At 41.7% G+C, this 22,464-nt stretch overlaps 1 protein-coding gene across 8 annotated transcripts in view; it reads right to left on the bottom strand.

Moving 5' to 3' along the window:
* Window positions 1–22,075, bottom strand: part of LOC112559908 — a 43,244-nt gene extending 21,169 nt beyond the window's left edge. For 2 of the 8 annotated variants that reach the window (XR_003098438.1, XM_025231396.1), the window contains exon 1: window positions 21,814–22,069. Coding sequence is in view for 3 of the 8 variants with exons in the window: in XM_025231396.1 (XP_025087181.1) it covers window positions 21,814–21,892 (79 nt within the window). In the remaining 5 variants the exon portion in view is untranslated. The other 6 variants (XM_025231391.1, XM_025231395.1, XR_003098437.1 and 3 more) reach the window with 6 other exon arrangements.
* Window positions 22,076–22,464: the final 389 nt, after the last annotated feature.

The following is a 22,464-nucleotide window of genomic DNA, read 5'->3' as shown; positions in this document are numbered from 1 at the left end:
TCACTCACTCACTCACTAAGAAAGTGACTAGTAATGTCACTCACTCACTCACTCACTCACTCACTCACTCAAGAAAGTGACTAGTAATGTCACTCACTCACTCACTCACTCACTCACTAAGAAAGTGACTAGTAATGTCACTCACTCACTCACTCACTCACTCACTCACTCACTCACTAAGAAAGTGACTAGTAATGTCACTCACTCACTCACTCACTCACTCACTCACTAAGAAAGTGACTAGTAATGTCACTCACTCACTCACTCACTCACTCACTAAGAAAGTGACTAGTAATGTCATCACTCACTCACTCACTCACTCACTCACTAAGAAAAGTGACTAGTAATTCACTCACTCACTCACTCACTCACTCACTCACTCACTCACTCACTCACTCACTCACTAAGAAAGTGACTAGTAATGTCACTCACTCACTCACTCACTCACTCACTAAGAAGTGACTAGTAATGTCACTCACTCACTCACTCACTCACTCACTCACTCACTCACTAAGAATTTGTCAGTGACTAGTAATGTCACTCACTCACTCACTCACTCACTCACTAAGAAAGTGACTAGTAATGTCACTCACTCACTCACTCACTAAGAAAGTGACTAGTAATGTCACTCACTCACTCACTCACTCACTCACTCACTCACTCACTCACTCACTTGATTTGTCACTGTCGGATTGAACACACCACCTTTCAGTCTTCAGACTTGTCGGTAGCCATCACTCACTCACTCACTCACTCACTCACTCACTCACTAAGAAAGTGACTAGTAATGTCACTCACTCACTCACTCACTAAGAAAGTGACTAGTAATGTCACTCACTCACTCACTCACTCACTCACTCACTCACTCACTCACTTGATTTGTCACTGTCGGATTTGAACACACCACCTTTCAGTCTTCAGACCTTGTCGGTAGCCATCACTCACTCACTCACTCACTCACTCACTCACTCACTAAGAAAGTGACTAGTAATGTCACTCACTCACTCACTCACTAAGAAAGTGACTAGTAATGTCACTCACTCACTCACTCACTCACTCACTCACTCACTCACTCACTCACTCACTCACTTGATTTGTCACTGTCGGATTTGAACACACCACCTTTCAGTCTTCAGACCTTGTCGGTAGCCATCACTCACTCACTCACTCACTCACTCACTCACTCACTAAGAAAGTGACTAGTAATGTCACTCACTCACTCACTCACTAAGAAAGTGACTAGTAATGTCACTCACTCACTCACTCACTCACTCACTCACTCACTCACTCACTCACTTGATTTGTCACTGTCGGATTTGAACACACCACCTTTCAGTCTTCAGACCTTGTCGGTAGCCATCACTCACTCACTCACTCACTCACTCACTCACTCACTCACTAAGAAAGTGACTAGTAATGTCACTCACTCACTCACTCACTCACTAAGAAAGTGACTAGTAATGTCACTCACTCACTCACTCACTCACTCACTCACTCACTCACTCACTCACTCACTTGATTTGTCACTGTCGGATTTGAAACACACCACCTTTCAGTCTTCAGACCTTGTCGGTAGCCATCACTCACTCACTCACTCACTCACTCACTCACTCACTAAGAAAGTGACTAGTAATGTCACTCACTCACTCACTCACTAAGAAAGTGACTAGTAATGTCACTCACTCACTCACTCACTCACTCACTCACTCACTCACTCACTCACTTGATTTGTCACTGTCGGATTTGAACACACCACCTTTCAGTCTTCAGACCTTGTCGGTAGCCATCACTCACTCACTCACTCACTCACTCACTCACTCACTAAGAAAGTGACTAGTAATGTCACTCACTCACTCACTCACTAAGAAAGTGACTAGTAATGTCACTCACTCACTCACTCACTCACTCACTCACTCACTCACTCACTTGATTTGTCACTGTCGGATTTGAACACACCACCTTTCAGTCTTCAGACCTTGTCGGTAGCCATCACTCACTCACTCACTCACTCACTCACTCACTCACTAAGAAAGTGACTAGTAATGTCACTCACTCACTCACTCACTAAGAAAGTGACTAGTAATGTCACTCACTCACTCACTCACTCACTCACTCACTCACTCACTCACTTGATTTGTCACTGTCGGATTTGAACACACCACCTTTCAGTCTTCAGACCTTGTCGGTAGCCATCACTCACTCACTCACTCACTCACTCACTCACTCACTAAGAAAGTGACTAGTAATGTCACTCACTCACTCACTCACTAAGAAAGTGACTAGTAATGTCACTCACTCACTCACTCACTCACTCACTCACTCACTCACTCACTTGATTTGTCACTGTCGGATTTGAACACACCACCTTTCAGTCTTCAGACCTTGTCGGTAGCCATCACTCACTCACTCACTCACTCACTCACTCACTCACTCACTAAGAAAGTGACTAGTAATGTCACTCACTCACTCACTCACTAAGAAAGTGACTAGTAATGTCACTCACTCACTCACTCACTCACTCACTCACTCACTCACTCACTCACTCACTTGATTTGTCACTGTCGGATTTGAACACACCACCTTTCAGTCTTCAGACCTTGTCGGTAGCCATCACTCACTCACTCACTCACTCACTCACTCACTCACTAAGAAAGTGACTAGTAATGTCACTCACTCACTCACTCACTAAGAAGTGAGTGAACTCAATGTCACTCACTCACTCACTCACTCACTCACTCACTCACTCACTCACACTCAGTTCACTCACTCACTCACTCACTCACTCACTCACTCACTCACTTCACTCATCACTCACTCACTCACTTCACTCACTCACTCACTCACTCACTCACTCACTCACTCACATCACTCACTCACTCACACTCACTCACTCACTCACCTCCTCACTCACTCACTCACTCATCACTCACTCACTCACTCACTCACTCACTCACTCACTCACTCACTCACTCACTCACTCACTCACTCACTCACTCACTCACTCACTCACTCACTCACCATCACTCACTCACTCACTCACTCACTCACTCACTCACTCACTCACTCACTCACTCACTCACTCACTCACTCACTCACTCACTCACTCACTCACTCACTCACTCACTCACACTCACTCACTCACTCACTCACTCACTCACTCACTCACTCACTCACTCACTCACTCACTCACTCACTCACTCACTCACTCACTCACTCACTCACTCACTCACTCACTCACTCACTCACTCACTCACTCACTCACTCACTCACTCACTCACTCACTCACTCACTCACTCACTCACTCACTCACTCACTCACTCACTCACTCACTCACTCACTCACTCACTCACTCACTCACTCACTCACTCACTCACTCACTCACTCACTCACTCACTCACTCACTCACCACTCACTCACTCACTCACTCACTCACTCACTCACTCACTCACTCACTCACTCACTCACTCACTCACTCACTCACTCACTCACTCACTCACTCACTCACTCACTCACTCACTCACGCCACTCACTCACTCACTCACTCACTCACTCACTCACTCACTCACTCACTCACTCACTCACTCACTCACTCCTCACTCACTCACTCACTCACTCACTCACTCACTCACTCACTCACTCACTCACTCACTCACTCACTCACTCACTCACTCACTCACTCACTCACTCACTCACTCACTCACTCACTCACTCACTCACTCACTCACTCACTCACTCACTCACTCACTCACTCACTCACTCACTCACTCACTCACTCACTCACTCACTCACTCACTCACTCACTCACTCACTCACTCACTCACTCACTCACTCACTCACTCACTCACTCACTCACTCACTCACTCACTCACTCACTCACTCACTCACTCACTCACTCACTCACTCACTCACTCACTCACTCACTCACTCACTCACTCACATCACTCACTCACTCACTCACTCACTCACTCACTCACTCACTCACTCACTCACTCACTCACTCACTCACTCACTCACTCACTCACTCACTCACTCACTCACTCACTCACTCACTCACTCACTCACTCACTCACTCACTCACTCACTCACTCACTCACTCACTCACTCACTCACTCACTCACTCACTCACTCACTCACTCACTCACTCACTCACTCACTCACTCACTCACTCACTCACTCACTCACTCACTCACTCACTCACTCACTCACTCACTCACTCACTCACTCACTCACTCACTCACTCACTCACTCACTCACTCACTCACTCACTCACTCACTCACTCACTCACTCACTCACTCACTCACTCACTCACTCACTCACTCACTCACTCACTCACTCACTCACTCACTCACTCACTCACTCACTCACTCACTCACTCACTCACTCACTCACTCACTCACTCACTCACTCACTCACTCACTCACTCACCTCACTCACTCACTCACTCACTCACTCACTCACTCACTCACTCACTCACTCACTCACTCACTCACTCACTCACTCACTCACTCACTCACTCACTCACTCACTCACTCACTCACTCACTCACTCACTCACTCACTCACTCACTCACTCACTCACTCACTCACTCACTCACTCACTCACTCACTCACTCACTCACTCACTCACTCACTCACTCACTCACTCACTCACTCACTCACTCACTCACTCACTCACTCACTCACTCACTCACTCACTCATCACTCACTCACTCACTCACTCACTCACTCACTCACTCACTCACTCACTCACTCACTCACTCACTCACTCACTCACTCACTCACTCACTCACTCACTCACTCACTCACTCACTCACTCACTCACTCACTCACTCACTCACTCACTCACTCACTCACTCACTCACTCACTCACTCACTCACTCACTCACTCACTCACTCACTCACTCACTCACTCACTCACTCACTCACTCACTCACTCACTCACTCACTCACTCACTCACTCACATCACTCACTCACTCACTCACTCACTCACTCACTCACTCACTCACTCACTCACTCACTCACTCACTCACTCACTCACTCACTCACTCACTCACTCACTCACTCACTCACTCACTCACTCACTCACTCACTCACTCACTCACTCACTCACTCACTCACTCACTCACTCACTCACTCACTCACTCACTCACTCACTCACTCACTCACTCACTCACTCACTCACTCACTCACTCACTCACTCACTCACTCACTCACTCACTCACTCACTCACTCACTCACTCACTCACTCACTCACTCACTCACTCACTCACTCACTCACTCACTCACTCACTCACTCACTCACTCACTCACTCACTCACTCACTCACTCACTCACTCACTCACTCACTCACTCACTCACTCACTCACTCACTCACTCACTCACTCACTCACTCACTCACTCACTCACTCACTCACTCACTCACTCACTTGATTTGTCACTGTCGGATTTGAACACACCACCTTTCAGTCTTCAGACCTTGTCGGTAGCCACCAGGCTATACCGCCGTTGCCAACTAACGTGTCTAAAGTTCGTGAAGAAGTCAAGTTCGCCGTTTACAACAATGAACATATCCGCTGAACCGAGACGCACACGCCTCAGAACCGGTGACGTCATCGACAACGAGGCTGCTGTTAACGAAGATGACTAGTGCACGACGGACCACAAACACTCTGCTACTGTCTCCCTAGGTACCTCCAACTGCCAGGAACACACACGTCATACTCAATGGAGTGAACAAGATCGGAGTGACAGACGGCAACAACCTACCCGATCCTCTCCCCTCCAGACATCATTGTACGCGTGGTCAGAGTTGCCTGCCCAGTCAATGGAGGACATCGAAAACGGACAACAGTACCCTACAAAGAACACCAACAAGAAATAAGTGACAAGATGGCCCGGCCCTCCACAGTTCATGACAATTGCTATCCCATAATGTCGAGGACTTTGTGTGGACGGCAAGACACAAGCAAGACAAGGGAGAGAATAAGTTTCACTGACCCAGTGACTACGCGACACTAGGCCGCGACACGAGGTGTCCGTGCTAACGGTCACCAGGACAGCACGGGACTCACCCGTGAAAATATTTCACATCTTCAACTGCGACATCGAAGGTTTGCTCGTGAAAACACACTATCCTGGCTTTGTACAAAGCATTAACGTGTTTGTTATTGTGTCTTACAGACATTGCTTGACGTCAGCAGTACACTGCAATGTTTCTCTGACTTCCAACGATACTTCAGTCCTGCTTCTACACTTACATCGCAAGGAAGAGCTGCCGGCCGATATCCTTGTTTCAGTAAAAAATGTATTTAATAAGTTTTTGCATAGACTGCAGTGTACGGTTGACAATTTGATTTTATTGCAATTTGACACCGAGTTTAACGAGACAAGTTCTGGACTTAAACCCACAGATGAAACGCAGGGTTCGGAGACAGACCAGGAGATCGATCCTCGGCCCAGAACCGGATCCGCTGGGGTGGTATGGTTGCGGCACTAGGAGGACAAAGAAGACTAAAAAGATAAGTGGGTTTGTGTGTGTGTGTGTGTGCTGCTTCCACCATTTTGTAAGTCTATGATCATGTTGAAAGCACAGTTACATCTGGACTTACAGGCCTACCACAGAGACGTTAATATTCGAATACCACTTCTACCTACCGCAGCGTTCTCATGGCAACCTACTATTTCTACCTACGCATCTGGTTTTGTAACATCATTTCTCATCTCCATCTCTTCCCCAGAAGCACATTTTCCCGAGTTCCTCGACCATCTCACCGGAACATGGAGATGAAGCTGAGTTTGTAAGGTGGCCAGTGACAAATCACTGTCATGTGACCCCCAGCTTTCATGCTCGTTGACCAACGGTGACCTCGCCACCAGTTCTGTCCATTTTTCACAGTTCCTCAAAGCCCCATGGGGAGTTAATCACACCAGCGCTGTCCACACTTTCCATGTATCCTCCTCCCTGTATCTTTCCTCTTCTTCGGTCTTCTCTTCTCCACTTTCCTTGTTGTTTGGGCATCGTGGTGTTGATTCCCTCTCCGATTTAAAACAAATGATATCACAGATGGTTCTCCTCTTCGAAAGTGAGACGTTTGCGATTTGTTTGTGGCTGTCGAACCTTTGCAGTCAAATGTTTGTAAAGGAGACATGCAGGACATATAAGTCACAGGGCAGAGACATTCATTTTGTCCTTTTCAGTTCGGAAAAGAATTACCTGCAGCTGATATAAATTACATCAAGCCTTATGAAACTGATATAAAGCCTTGTGGTTACTACTTCATAGCAGCTCTCAGTTCCACGTTCGCTTGGCCCAGTGACAAGAAAAAGCTCTTCTAGGAGCCTAGAGCCAGTAAACCACTCACAGTTAGCCCACTTAATGTATCATCATCGTTATTTCCTAAGATAGCAGTTTCATAATCCACTTACCGGAAATTGGCCGGCTGGTCATGAAGCCTTTGTTGAAGCGAGACATTCGATGAGATAAAATCTGAGAAGAAGGGGAACTGCCAGGGTCAAGACTGGAACTGTTTTCCCGTCAGACAATGTTTCAAAGTACAGCACCCTTTCCTTTCTTTAGCAACCAGTAGGCGAGACAAACACAAATGTTTAGCTTAGTCTCGGGATTTTTTCTAAACCGAGTATATTTGACGGCGCCATCGTTAGGACAACAAGGAAAGGACTTTCTTTGAAGTTATAAGTTGTCGGTAGCCGTGAGATCAGATCCCGTCCCCAACACACCTTTTTTTTTTATTTTTTTTTTACCTTCTTTTCCGTACTCCCACCCGGCTAGCCTCTTGGTGACAAATTATGGGTAATGATCAGTAATGCAGTGGCGTAGGAAGATGTTCGGCGTTGGGGGGGGGGGGCAAACTCCCTGCTGACAGTGAACGGCGTTCGCACTCGCACGGTGATGACCGTCTCCTCTCTACGTTCCCCTACCTTTCTTCTGTTCTTTGCTCTTTGTGAGGAATTACGTCTCAAATATTTGGGGGGCAAAAGGATATTCCTGCCCCCCTGTATTTTCCTTGTGGGGGGTGGCTGCCCCCGCTGCCCCCCTGGTTCCTACGCCACTGTCCAATGGAAAATAAAGTAAATTTAGACATAATATTATACTTGAATTTAAATTGTAAGGCGCTTGTAAATGTTTTGTTGAATGCACCCACACGTGAAGTATTGCAAAACAAACCTACAGTACAAAACATGTAACAAGAAACATGTAGACAAAATGAAACCCTAGAAATGAAAGGCTCTAAATACTTTGTAATTTCATTATCTATTCAACTCTACAAAAATTTGCTGACCAATGTAGAAATAATTTATCACTTTAATTTACTCACAATCTCAATGCCTAAAAGTTCCATTCTTTACTGACATCAACAATAAACAGACCCTTATTAGATGAGCTAAGTTTGTTTACCTAGGACGGTAAACTAGAAGAAATAAGAGAATATGTATATGTGTGTGGAGGTGGGAGGTTTACATATATATACATAAGTAAATATGAGTATATGCGTGTGTGGATGTGGGTAGTATATCTATAAGCAAATATATGTATGTGGGGAGATTTACATATATAAGTAGAGATGTGTGTGTTGGGGGGTATTAAATATATATGGATATGAGTGTGTTGGGTGGTGGTGGGAGTACATGTGTATATAAGAAGATACAAGTGTGCATGAGGGAGGGGGATTTTATATTATACATGCAAATATGAGTGAGTAAGGGTGTGTGTGTGTCAGGGGGTATTTTATATATACAGATATATGTGGGGGGGATTACATATATATAAAAGCAGATATAAGACTGTGTGTACCGGAGGGGGGAGAAGTTATAAATAAGCAAATATGAGGCTGTTTGTGTGTGTGTGTGTAGTTGGATTATATATACATATATGAGTGAGTAGGTGTGTGTTGGTGGTATATACATATAAGCAGATATGAGGCTGTGTGTGGTGGTGGTGGGGGGTGAAATTTGTATTCATAAGCAGATACAAGTGTGCATGAGTGGAGGGGAATTATATTTATATATGCAAATATAAGTGAGTAGGGGGAGTGTTTTGGGGGATATTTTATGTATATGCAGATGGGGGGATTCCGGGGATATATATATAAGCAGACGTGTGCATGTGTATGTTTGTGTATATATACATAAGCAGGTATGAGACTGTGTGTAAGAGTATTATTTTTAAATATATATATGCACATATGAGTAAGTAGGTGTGTGTATGTGTCAGGAGGTATTAGATAAATATATATGTGCAGATGTGAGTATGTGTGTAAGGTAGGTTACATGTATATATATATAAAGGCAGAGATGAGTGTATGTGCGTGGGGGGTGGTTACATATATGTATAAAGCAGATATAAGGCTGTGTGTGTGGATGGGTGGGGGTTACACATGTATGCATAAGCAGATGTGTGTGCGTGTGTGAGGGAGATTTTATATATATATACTGATATGAGTAGGTGTGTGTGTCGGGGGGGGGGAGTTTATATATATGTGTGTGTGCATGTGGCTTGTGTATATATAAGCATCAGCGAGTATGTGTGTAAGGGGGGATTTTATATATGTATGCAGATATAAGTAAGAATGTATGTGTATATATATGTGTTAGGTAAGAATGAAATAGAGGGGCAGAAACATCCCCTCCAAAACTTTTTGTTTGTTTACATGTGTTTATATACTTTGATTTATTTGATTACACATACAGTGATGCGATTTGCATTAAAGGGCTAGAAGAAGGAAAGAACAAGTGAGTGAGGCAAAAAATTAGCTTTTAATGTATTAACTGTTACAAACTGACCAGTGAATGTGTGTGTGTATGTGAGGGAGATTGCATATAAGATATATAGTAATGCATGTGAATGTATGTATATTTTGAATATCTCAATACCCTTGAAAGGGTGAAAAAAATAAAGATTCTTGAAGCATAAGCTTCACAAACTGATGACACTCTGAAAAACATAAACTAAGTGCATTGGTGAAGATCGATGTAAGGGATGAACTGAGTAGTGCTACATTACACAAAATATTTCTTCAAGAATTCTTAAAGTAGTTATAAAATGAAATCCCCACAAATACAAGCACTGGTTAAACATGACAAATGATGTGCTTGTCTGCCCATGATAGGAACAGCTTGAACAAAATTGCCCATGTTAGTTATAAGATCATTGGTGTCAAGCAGAAGAATTTGGGTTTTTGTTGCAATTAGTAACTTGTCAGGAAATTGGCATTTACTCAATATCTGAACATGTCGCTGCAGGAGAACTTGTTTTATTGAAATTCAGGCAAACCTAATGCTATTCCAAAAGTGCAGAAGCAATAAATAATATATACACAAAATCATTTTCCTTTATCATTTCAACTGCTGAATACTAAGTGAAAGGTGTGTGAGTGTGAAGGGTATGGTCCTAGAATAGATGTAGGAAACTAGGATTTTTTTATCAAGCCATCATTCTTTTACGATGTACCACTTTTTTTGTTACTGAGCACTTGGTTTGTAACTTAGCAGACTTAAAGTTGACCTCTGGTATTACTAATGTTGTCACTGGTCAATGACATTTTATTTTGTGTGTTGGAATCACCATGTTCAGCCAATGTATAAAGCAGTTTTCATATATAACTACAATGTTGCCCTCTCTAAATGCCACTCTGTGTGTTTAGCATGTGTGTAGACACTTTATAATGCAATGAACTCCTCCATCGATGTGTGCATACTAAACAGTCACTTGCTTTCAACTGTTTAAATTATACATCATCTGGGTTATCAGTGTAATAATGTAACGAACACAACCTTTGACTGAACACAGGCTATATATAGTCAATATTTACATTTCAAGGCTCAAGGCTCTTCATTTGTCTTTGCACTCTGGGCACTTCTAGTGCCACCCCACATGCAGGTATTCACCTTTTGCATGTTGACTCCTCATGATTTTTTTTTAGGCTGCGACTGTGACTGTGATTACCAAATAAAACACGATGCTTGAGGGAGATCTCTACAAGCAATGTCGGAACGCTGAAGTTAGCCTTGCCCATATGTTTATTTCTTGAACATTTTAAACTTTTGCACATGTAATATAGTCACAAGATACAACTCCCTTTGATAATTGACATCGCATACCCCTCTACTCTCTGACAAATCCTTTCGCCAGCCCCTTTGTTTATTTTCTTTGTCTCCGCTAGTAACCTCGCAAACACCTTGGTGAGAGATCGCTGCCTCACACTCTGAGTCACTTGACTCACTACAACAGGGTCAAATACCTAACATTTAGACAATGACTTGCTAATTAAGTAGGTGGGACCTCAGAGACGACAGTTCGATGTAAGGAAAGAACGAGGTGACGATAGGAAGTAGTTAGCCTCCTTCACCTCCACTGACAGCCACCGGGTTTTCCCGCAGCCAGGCCCGGAGAGCTAGTTGAGGGCGATTAGCGCTTCGTGCATGCGGAATCCGGAGAGACCGTAATCGGGAGTAGGTCCCGACTAGCTTTCCGGGACTAGCAGCTAATTGGAGTTATCCTCAGTCGATTTTCATGCATACGGGGCCAGGTCTTACCTACAGTAGGTGTCGGATGACACCAAGAGTCCAGACATCTTTTCCTGTTCCTCTGGAGATGCTCCCATGATCTGACTTATTTTGATATTCTCACGGCAGGCATCAAAGGTCGCACACGATGAAATTTCAGAAAGATGATCTTTGAATTCTGGTAATCAATCAATTAACCAATCAGTCAGTTCCTTCATTGTCCTTCAACTACTTCTTTATTGCAGGGATCTTCACCTGTATCATTTCACGGATTTTTCGATCCATTTATGTTGCAGAATCTTTAAAAATGATATAAAATATTAACAGTGTATATTATGCTTGGTAGATGCTGCAGTTGTGTATGTGTTACAGAAATAAAATCTCTCATGTTTTCTTTTCTAACGGTTTTTTTTCTTTTCTTTATGGAAACCAATAGATAAAAAAAGTGCAATGATTCTTTTGTAATAGAGGATTTTAACCATATAATAAAGATTTTTCCCAGAACATCAACAGCAATCTGAGTGACTTCCCTTACCATGACACACGTTCTGTACATAAGGCTGCAAGTCCATAAAGGTCACTTTACTCTCGTCCACCTTGCAGGTGTTGCGCAGGTTACTCAGACAGGTGAAGGTAGCTTCTGATGGGCTAAGCAGATAGCATAGCAGGTAATCACATGGTTCACAACCTCCTACGTGGCGTGTGGTCTACCTAATCACAATCATTGTGTGTTGCAGACACACACACACACATGCTGTGTATTGTTTATAAACGTGAGAGATATGTTGTAAATGTACGCATGCTTCGTACGGTGTTGATAGACATTTACATTCTGGTCCTAAGATGTCATACTTTGCCCTTGTGTTTCATATGCTATTGTAAATAATCACACACATTGTGTGTTTTGTACAAATACAGAGTGATATATATAAAATACACTAATAATATAACTTTACGTGTCTATTACATGTAAGTTTATGTGAAAGCCTGTGAAAAAGATGGAAATAAGTGAGTAAAGACTCAAAGAAAGAATTTGGCCTACCACAAATCGTCTGGTGAGTGTATCTTTAAACAGTTGAACGCTTCAGGACACATTGTAGACTTTGCATCTGAAACACAACAACTATTTGACCTCATACTGCTACTTTTACAATAACAACAGCAGTTGTTGTTATTATTATTATTATTATTATTATTATTATTATTATTATTATTACAACACTATTGAATATACCATCGACTATTAAATATATTGCAGACAACATTAGTCTCCAATCTAATCGGCAGCAACATGCTCAAACCAAACTGAGGAAGCTATCAGAGGAAGCAGAGAAGAATGGTTTAAAGGTCAACAGAAAGAAGATCGAAGTGATGAGAATCAACAACAAGCAGGAACTCCCAATCCGACCTCAAGAAGAGAAAATCCTTGAAACAGACCGCTTCAAGTATCTGCGGAGCATCGCGAAGACCACGATAGCTGTCAACATTGTCATCGTGATGAGGGACTCGGCAGCAAACATCGACAATCGACTCTCCTCACCAGCAGAGACCTGTGGTGCTCGACCGGAAGTGGTGCAGTGCATTGATTGACGTTTGCGCACAGGTGTGAGCATCTTCGATTGGTTTCTTCACGAAAAGTGAGCTGAGTGTGACCCCGTTTTCGTGGGGTTGCAGTGGAGAAAGGTCCAATATATCTTAAACAGCGGTGTGTTGCATAGCACGTAGCGAACTGAGCCAAGCTAGCGGTGCGGTCCCTGTGCAACGCAGAGCTCGCCGGAAGACAGAGCTTCAAGATGGCTGACATGAGGCGAGGTTTGAATGCAGTCTTTGTTTGGGAAGCTACACCCCGAAGTGCTGTAGCCAAGCTGTCGCAAATGAATATCGAGCTTGCGGTCCACCTGTCCACAGAAGTAAATCAGGACTAAAGTGAAAACTCCAGCACAAGGATCATTTCGTCGAAGTCGCCGCTCCACGATACTCGAATACCAGTCCAAATCTCACTTTCGAATGTTTCTGGACGCCTTTGATCTAAGTTTATGTAATAAAATGTAAATAAAGTAAAATTTAATAAACTTAATAAAATATAAATAAAAAATGCCAAAACCAATCATAGGGAATGTAAACGTCTTACATATATAAATAAATGCATGCAATAAACGTATCGATAATTATGCTCATACACACAAGATAAGCACAAATTTTCAAAGAGATTTTTTGTGAAATTTTTCAGGTTCCCCAGGTTTGGATTGAGCCTCATCTGCCGCAGGAACGAGGGTTCAACAGTAGAATCAAGCTGCTTGCCACCTTGTGGTTGCTGGCATCGCAGTGTGGCAGATAGTTGGCAATGAACAAGGGTTCACTACAAGGATGATTGATGCTATCTGCAGCACACTCGTTGCAAAGCAAGGTGATGTCATCCAATAGTCAGAAAGGGATGCCCTTCAAAAGCTAGCTGAAAAATGGGAGAAGAAAGCTGGAATGCCGGGTGATGTGGGTGCTCTTGATGGCACCAATGTTCCCATCCTTGGAACTTCAGTGCCAAGACGGAAGAACTATATATGCAGAAAGGGCTTTGATGCTATGCATCTTCACAAACACACACAGAGTGTGAATATTTAAAACATACATTACTATAAGTTAATCAGTACTATAACTGCCGTACAAGCGATATTATTTAAGCAGGAAACAACCAGACAATACCTCTTGACCAGCCTTTTATTTTAGCATTACGATGTAAAGCTACTGAATCTTTGTCTTGCTAGAGAAATGCGTGCAATCCGTTGCTTTAAAAAATATTATTAAAAAAGCACGCTAGCAAATGCAGAACTGCATGCAAATACTGACAAAAAGCTCAACATATCTCTGGAACAGGATTTTTAGTTATTAGCGAGATAGATAAACAATGGCTAAGAAAAAAAATTCTGGAGAGAATGAGCTGGTTAAAATGAATAAAAAAATCAACAAACCATGACATCCTGCGTAACGAGCAGCGACGAGAAGTGCAAGAGCCCAAAGCATCCTCAAACGTGGACTGTACTGCAAACACCGAGTGTGTCAATCCTCCCCGAGGAAACAATGAATGATTCACAAGTGTGCTGAACGGTCGTTCTGGGAAGGTGAAAGCAAAAGCGAAAGTGAAAGTTCCCTCTTCTGGGAACGGAATACACATTGATCAGTTTGGGAGGGAGAAACTCGTCTACACAATGGCCGTTGTTTCTTTTTTTATTTTTTTTGGCTCCACATATTGATGGGAGCCTGAGGTTTATCATAAAACTAGATGAAAAGAGTGAAGAGAGGAAGGGATGATGATGGCGTAGGAGAAGGGACGCTGTTCTGTGATGTCACAAATTTTGTTGTTGTCGCTGGTTTCCTGTTTCAATTGTCCCTCTCTCGAGTCCGACTAGTCCTCAGTAGTGTGCTAAAGTTTGCTTTTCCAGTGACTGGCACGTACGCAGCAGGGGAAAACATAAAACATCAGCGAACATGCTAATGGTTAATAATTCATTGGGTCAGCTTAACCTGACATAATTATCATGGCAAATGAATGGCAAATGAATCAGCATCAGCTCAAATGAATAGCAAGGGGAGTATCATGTTGGGGTGGTGATCGGGTTTACAGACTTTCATCGTGCATGTCCGGCTGCACAGGAAGAGAGAGAGAGAGAACTTTCATGATCACATGAGTGTGACCACATTGAAAAGTACACGATCATCGAATTCAGTGTTATTTGTTCAATCGACCTGCAATCAATATATGACATAGTCTTTATACCTTGTCATCAATCACTCGGGTTTTTCCTTCTAATTTTTGCTTTATTAATAACATCAAGTTCCTGTCTGAAAATCTTTATTTATGGGTTAGATAATAGAATACATGTTTTTTATTATTCAGTACATATTTAAGTTCTTTTATTGATCAAAGCTGATCCAACTACAAGTATCATACGATATAATTCATCATCGTTTGGTTGACGAGTGTCCGTGCTCGGTCTGTGTAGCCGCCAACAGTCCACAGGATGTGTGTATGTTGTATTCACTTACCTGGTACGTGCAATTTCAAGACTGATCATCCAATAAATGAAAATTTATTGAATGTAGAATATGTGCTCGAGTTTTACTTAACATATTCGAAGGCACTATGATAGCAAGAACAAAAAAACAACAACAACAAACAAAGAATTATAACATGAATACCGTAAGTGTAAACAAAACAGTTTATTTTTTATTGCAGGTTGTCGATACTGTTAGTAAGGCTAATGACTTAAATTGTTTCTTTTATAACTTATGAAAAAAAAAATGTTGCTACGAAACATTGTGAAATGTTTATTGTTCGTGAAGTCCTCTTAACATGAACATTGGCTATCATTGGCGCATAACTCTTTATCGACTTTAAATGATCTTACGACGATAGCCTCCCTTCCCTCATCAAGATGATTCTGACAATGCAAACTGTTTTCAAAACATGTTGTTTGATAATTATGTTCGTTATTACTGATAGAAAGACTGAATACCAGGACAATCACATCGCCATTAACGTAGAAGGAATGATTTACAAATTGTCGCATAAAGACAGCAAAACAAAATAAAATTTGCAAAAAATTAACATGTTAGTAGCTACATTAATATACCAGTTAAAAAATGTTAGTCTTTTTATAAAGAAGGAACAATTATATTCGCAAATAATTTGTCAATACAGCGTATCAAATAGTCAATAATATTGGTGAATTAAAAGCAGACCAAAATATAATGTATAATAGAACAATATAACATGGATAGCTTGTTTTTTTTAAAATAGATGTTAACATCTGTAGAAGCTTTCTGGAAAAAAATGAATACAAATATTAACAGCAAGAAATATTATATGAGGAAAGTATTTTGCATGTCAGAAAGTTCTGTGAAAGGTAGTCTTGCTTCTTTTATTTGATAAAACTTGCGATGACTGCACCAATGAGAATGAGGGCTGCGTGTATCATGAGGTTACCTCCAGTTCCTGAAAATAAAATGTTTTCCAGATATTACTAAACGGTCGCTAAAATTACTGATGGGTGAAAACATGCATACTAAAGGGATCGAGCAAGAAGTATCATACAACTTTATTCTTTCTTCTAGTGAATTACTATACTTTGTATCCCTGTTGTACATGTTTCTCGCCTGCCCCATGAAATTTCTTCAGCGTATATTTAACAGAATAAATTTCCTCTAATGTATGGTTCGCTAGCCTTTTCCTGTCACAGATAAACAAATGTTTATGTAGAGCCATGTCTAAAGACAAAATTTTAATTAAATTTTGAAAGCGACAACAAGATGCCACGGAATCCAATAATGACTTTGTGTCCTCTTTCTTTGTGATTACTTGACTATTATGGTTTGAGTGCACAACACATCACAAGACATATTTCTATCTTCACGTATCGTAAGAATAGTAATATGAACATCAACTGAACAATTTTCTGACGTTACTTTGATTTTTTTTTTTATTTACAAAAGAAGAAACCCCCCAAAAAAACACAAACAAACAAACAAACAACAAAAAGAAAAAGTCTGCATACCCTTTCCGTTACATACATCGTCAATATCATGCTTGGCATGTTTCGTGGTATTCGAGAAGTCGTTAGTGAAGGAACATCGTTCAGCTAGAATCTCATTTACTACACAAGCAGCCATGTCTTCCATAACTCTGAGCAACAAACAAAAGTTCTCAAATCACATAATCTCGGATTCAAGATTATGACGAAACAGCGGATTAAATCAGGTATAAATTCGGTAATCAATTAAAAAATAAATTTTGCTGTAATGTATAATATTAATATTAAGAATCATTTGCAAAATAAGTGGCAATGTCTTCTCAATATCAGGTAACAAAACAGTTGATCTGCTAGTATAATAATAATGTAATATCAGCTTTCACAAGCAATACTGATTAATCGTTGCAAAATAAAATGGTTATTTATCTTATATATTTTTTCAAATGTAATATGAAATTTGCAGAAATCGAGATTAAGGTTAATGTCAACTTCACATACCGGTTTTCAGTGTTATTTTGTGGTTTTTTTTCCTGCTAACATACAAAATACATTAGCATAGCATCCACGTGATACACCTTACCGCCATCTCTTAGGCTGATTCGGTTTTCTGTGATAGCAGGGATCTGTTTAAAGATTTGGTTAGGTGGAAATATTTCTAAGTTTATTGCAAGATACTATTTTATCCAAATCTGGGTAAATATACAATTTCGTTGTTGAGATACACGCCTACAGACAAGTCACAATCGTCTACACATAAACACCTACCTAGAATAGTCCCAGCTCGACCGTTGGCTAATGGGTTTTAAAGGTAAACGAATTTATATTACATTTAATATTGTACACTAATATTGTCTGCCTGGCTGACCTCTTCCTGCCTCTTCAGGTCACCCAACTGTATCCAATCAACAAAAGAATATATTGCACCTAACTAGACTAAATAACAGGCTTGTCCACTCTTTGACTTTTTCCTTTTTATGCTTCTGTATTTCTTCCTCGAATCTGAAGATCATTTCATGTGCACAAATTATTTCAGTTTGCACATATGTATTGAGAATCACCTCAAGTTAAGTTATTTTGTGCCTTGGTTAATGATGATATGGTCTTCGCAAGAGATACAAAGACTTTCCTGCATTCGGTCATCTCCACGCCATGTTTTCTCCATTTCAAGTCTACTGTCAAGATTGAGGTCTCAAGAGTTTGTTGCAAATAAACAAATAAAACTAATTTACAGCTACTTTATATTTAACTTCCTAAATAAAAGTCCAAAACTAAAATTAATAAATTTAGATTTTCTCCATTATTCATTAGGCCAGTAAATGAGACAAAATGTTTATAGAACTAAACGACAGTATGAATATATCTACAACAAACTCAAATGTACAAATAAATGGACAGAGCCTTGCAGAGCATGTATAGTTAATAAATGTTTAATTATAATTCCACTCTAGTCATAAAACATTAATGCTCACCCATGAGAAGCCCAACATCTTAGCCATAGCACATGATGGTATAACATATCTCGGCTACGAACCATGAATGTTTCTTACCCGCAAAAGTTGTTGATGAGCAGTCCGAATGCATGTTCAATCACAGTTTCTATGGGCTGAGTAGATGCGTTTAAACTCTGGCCCCACGTAGTTTTCTGTAGGCATTCTCCATAGCTCAGACACGAGTTGATTTTGGATAACTGAGATGTGAGGGCTGACCAATCAATCAACCAAATAACTGTCAGTCTCTGACTAAAATCATGAGTAACAACAACAACAACAACAACAACAACAACAACAACAGCAACAACAACAACAACAACAACAACAACAATCACTACGGGCATAGACTACAAGTCTATTTGATGCATAAAAGTATCTTAATCTACTTAAAATGACTTAAGCGTCATACTTCTAAAATAAACCTTCATCATCACCATCATCATTGTCGTCGTCGTCGTCGTCGTCGTCTTTGTCGCCATTGACGTAGTGTCTATCGCAATCGCTGTGTTGTGGTAAGATAAGAGGGACATAAACTCGCTTCAAGTGGATTTTTCACAGAGACAAAACGAGAAAAGGAAGCTTGTGTACCATCCTACACAGGTGTGGACTGTGGTAGACTCCTTGTGAAGCAAAGCGCAATCACACCTTGTTTATGTCTGACAAGGAGAAGGCTTTTGAGATAAAAAGCCCAAAAAAGGAAATAGCGGCTGCTGTATGAGTCTCGTTTACTCTCGTTTGCTATGTGGCAAATACAGAAGGTCTGTATTAACAGAGCGTACCGAGCGACCTGTCTTGCAGGACTGAAATATCTCAGACAGGTGGCCTCTTCTAGACTAGGAAGGTGACAACGCGTGGTTACTTCTTATGCCAGATGCAGTTTTGTACTTGATGGCAGCCAGTCCATTCTAGAAGTCATTTTAGAATTCATCGATAATTCGAGTTAGCAGTCCATCGTGGCCGCTCACAAACACTGGCATTGCTCTCAGAGGGATGACAAGAGGTGTACAACTAAAAACCGTTTGCAAAAGTGTCTGAAAACAGACTGGCTATCAATGAGTGAACAAAATTTGTTGGGTATTTTCATAGCAAAAATACTCTATGCAAGAGCCCTGTAGAACACATAATGAAAGTTCAGGAATATCTAAATATTGAAATTATAACGAGCTTTGTAGTGTTAAAAGAGACTAATAAATTAATGAATGTCAATTACTTCAAAAATCATTTACTCTTTTCTGCAGATACAGAAAGTTACTCTATGGAAAGGTTTCTGTATGCATCATCAACAATCTCTGTGAATGGGTTAGCCTTATTACCATTACAAAAGTCCTTCGCAGGCTGAACCAAGGCCTTAATGATCGCCATGCTCTGGTTCACACCGCAGCTTGCAGGAAGGGTACTCAAGCAGTTGAAGTAAGTATCATAGTCACTGAAAGATTACACATTGAAGTGATCTAGCAATGTGTGTGCATATAGATATATAAATAGTGAAACCACTTTTTTTTTCGCCGATAAACGCACGCACAAACACACACACACACACGCACGCACCAACAGCCAAGAAATCGCAGTGAGTGAAGTATTACATACATTCCAAAGATGCTACAGGCGATATAGAGGTAAAATATAGTAAATGTAGATATTGATGATAACATAGTATCTCAAACAACTTTAATTATTGAACACTTTGCACATTTTCAAAGAGGTTCTGTTTTTCGTGGAAGTTTAATTTGCAAATCTCGAATGTGGCTCATGTAAATGATCCGATGTCAGAAAACCGAAACTAATTGTGAAGATTGCCTGTGAAAAAGATGTAAATGCGAGGGTGGATACTCAAAGTAAGAATCTGAGATACCTGCAATTAAGACCTGGTGAGCCTTTACTAGTACAGGCGAGTGCTTCAGGACACGTTGTGGAGTCTGCATCTGAAACACGCCGCCATTTTACATCACACTGTAACTTTTACAACAACAACAACAACAGCAACTGCAACAACAACAACAACAACAAAGCGCTGTAGATACGAGCTGCACACGAAAGACCAGGGACGAACCAAACATAACCCTCGGCGGAAAGATAACATTCCACGGATGAAGACGCGGAAAGGGCGGAGCTGTACGACTGGTCAAGCAAGATACTTCTCAACGATATAGTACTTGAGGACTATTCGAAGGCTTCAAAAAAAGACACGGTTTGGAGGAAAAGTAGAAGAAAATTCTGGACAGTTGGGCTTAGAAAAAAAGTGTTTGCCGAGTTTAACACAAGCAGACTGGAGAGACCGACTCGGGTGATAAGACATAAGTAACTCAGACAGGTGTGACAGGACAAGACAAACAGGTGTGACAGGACAAGACAGACAGGTGTGACAGGACAAGACAAACAGGTGTGACAGGACAAGACAGACAGGTGTGACAGGACAAGACAGACAGGTGTGACAGGGCAAGACAGACAGGTGTGACAGGACAAGGCCGTGAAGACAGCAACAGCACACTGTGGGATCTTGTAGTCAATAGACTGGCAGCTGGGGAAGCTTGCAGTGGTGTAGTGTGATCCGCCTTTAACCTTCGGAAGAGAATACGAACAGTATTATTTTGATCCTTTTGAAGCTTGTTAACTAGGCAGCGACGAATGGAGATGTGATGCAATCCAGTCGGGACAAGCAGACGGATGTACTTCTCTAGTATTCGGGAGGGGAGGGGGGAGGAGCAAGACAAAAGTCGCCTCGCAGTAACCAAACCCTAGGAACCTAACCGCCTTGCAAAAATTAAGCCATTGGAGAGGTTGATGAGGAAAACCAAGAGACAAGTCATCTTGTGGTAACATATACTTTTACTCCTTATTAAAGCAGGACCACTCAACTTGCGGCTAAAAGGTTTTACTGCTCACTCAACCAACACCATTTTCCTTGCGGAAACGTTCAAACATAAAAAGACAGTTTGAAACAAAATACAGGTGAGCATCACCTGCGCTCAACTCAGAAGTTACACTCTAAAATTAACATGTCAGGGCCTCGGGCATCGCGAGACAGATAGAATTACAGAAGATAAGATGTCGCTCTTATGAGTTTTTCCTCTTCTGTGCTCCTTCACATAAAGACAGGCCAGCAGACCGCGGGGGGAAAAACACAAAAACAGAAAAATAATGGCTGACATACGACAATAGACTTACATAAAATTGTGTTCTGTAAGCGATTCAGTTTAAACAAGTCATTTTTACTTCATTTTCTTGTATTTGTTTCTGATAAATATTGAAAATAAGTCAGAGGTCTTTTTCTTACTTGCAAACAGCCAGGTGCAGGTGAAGACCACGATAGCTGTCAACATTGTCATCGTGATGCGGGACTCAGCAGAAAACATCGACAATCGACTCTTCTCACCAGCAGAGACCGGTCGGGTTGATTGGTTGCTAGGTTTAACAAGTTGAGAGATCGATTCAACTGGCTGGTTTGAAGGTAAAGCGGTTGGGAAGTAGACGGATGGTTGAATGAGAGAAAATTGCCTGTGGTGCTCGACTGGAAATGATGCAGTGAATTGATTGGCGGTTGCGCACAGGTGTGAGCATCTTCGATTGGTTCATCCAGGAAACTTGAGCTTAGTGTGACCTCTTTGTGTCTGTGTGTGAGCGAGGAAAAAGAAAGTATCACATACAGTGGCGTAGGAACCAGGGGGGCAGCGGGGGCAGCCGCCCCCCCCCAAGGAAAATACAGGGGGGGGGGCAGGAATATCCTTTTGCCCCCCCCCCATTATTTGAGACGTAATTCCTCACAAAGAGCAAAGAACTGAAGGTAGGGGAACGTAGAGAGGAGACGGTCATCACCGTCACAAAAGCGGGCCCTGAGGCAAGTGGAGGCTCTAACACCTCTGACGATCAGATCGTGCGTGCGTGCAGTACCCCCCCCCATCCTTTTTTACGAAATGTGCGAGTGCGA

This window comes from Pomacea canaliculata, linkage group LG3 (assembly GCF_003073045.1).
Source record: "Pomacea canaliculata isolate SZHN2017 linkage group LG3, ASM307304v1, whole genome shotgun sequence".
NCBI lineage: Eukaryota > Metazoa > Mollusca > Gastropoda > Architaenioglossa > Ampullariidae > Pomacea > Pomacea canaliculata.
The sequence above is the reverse complement of the archived record's forward strand: the minus strand, read 5'-3'. Positions and strand labels throughout refer to the sequence as shown.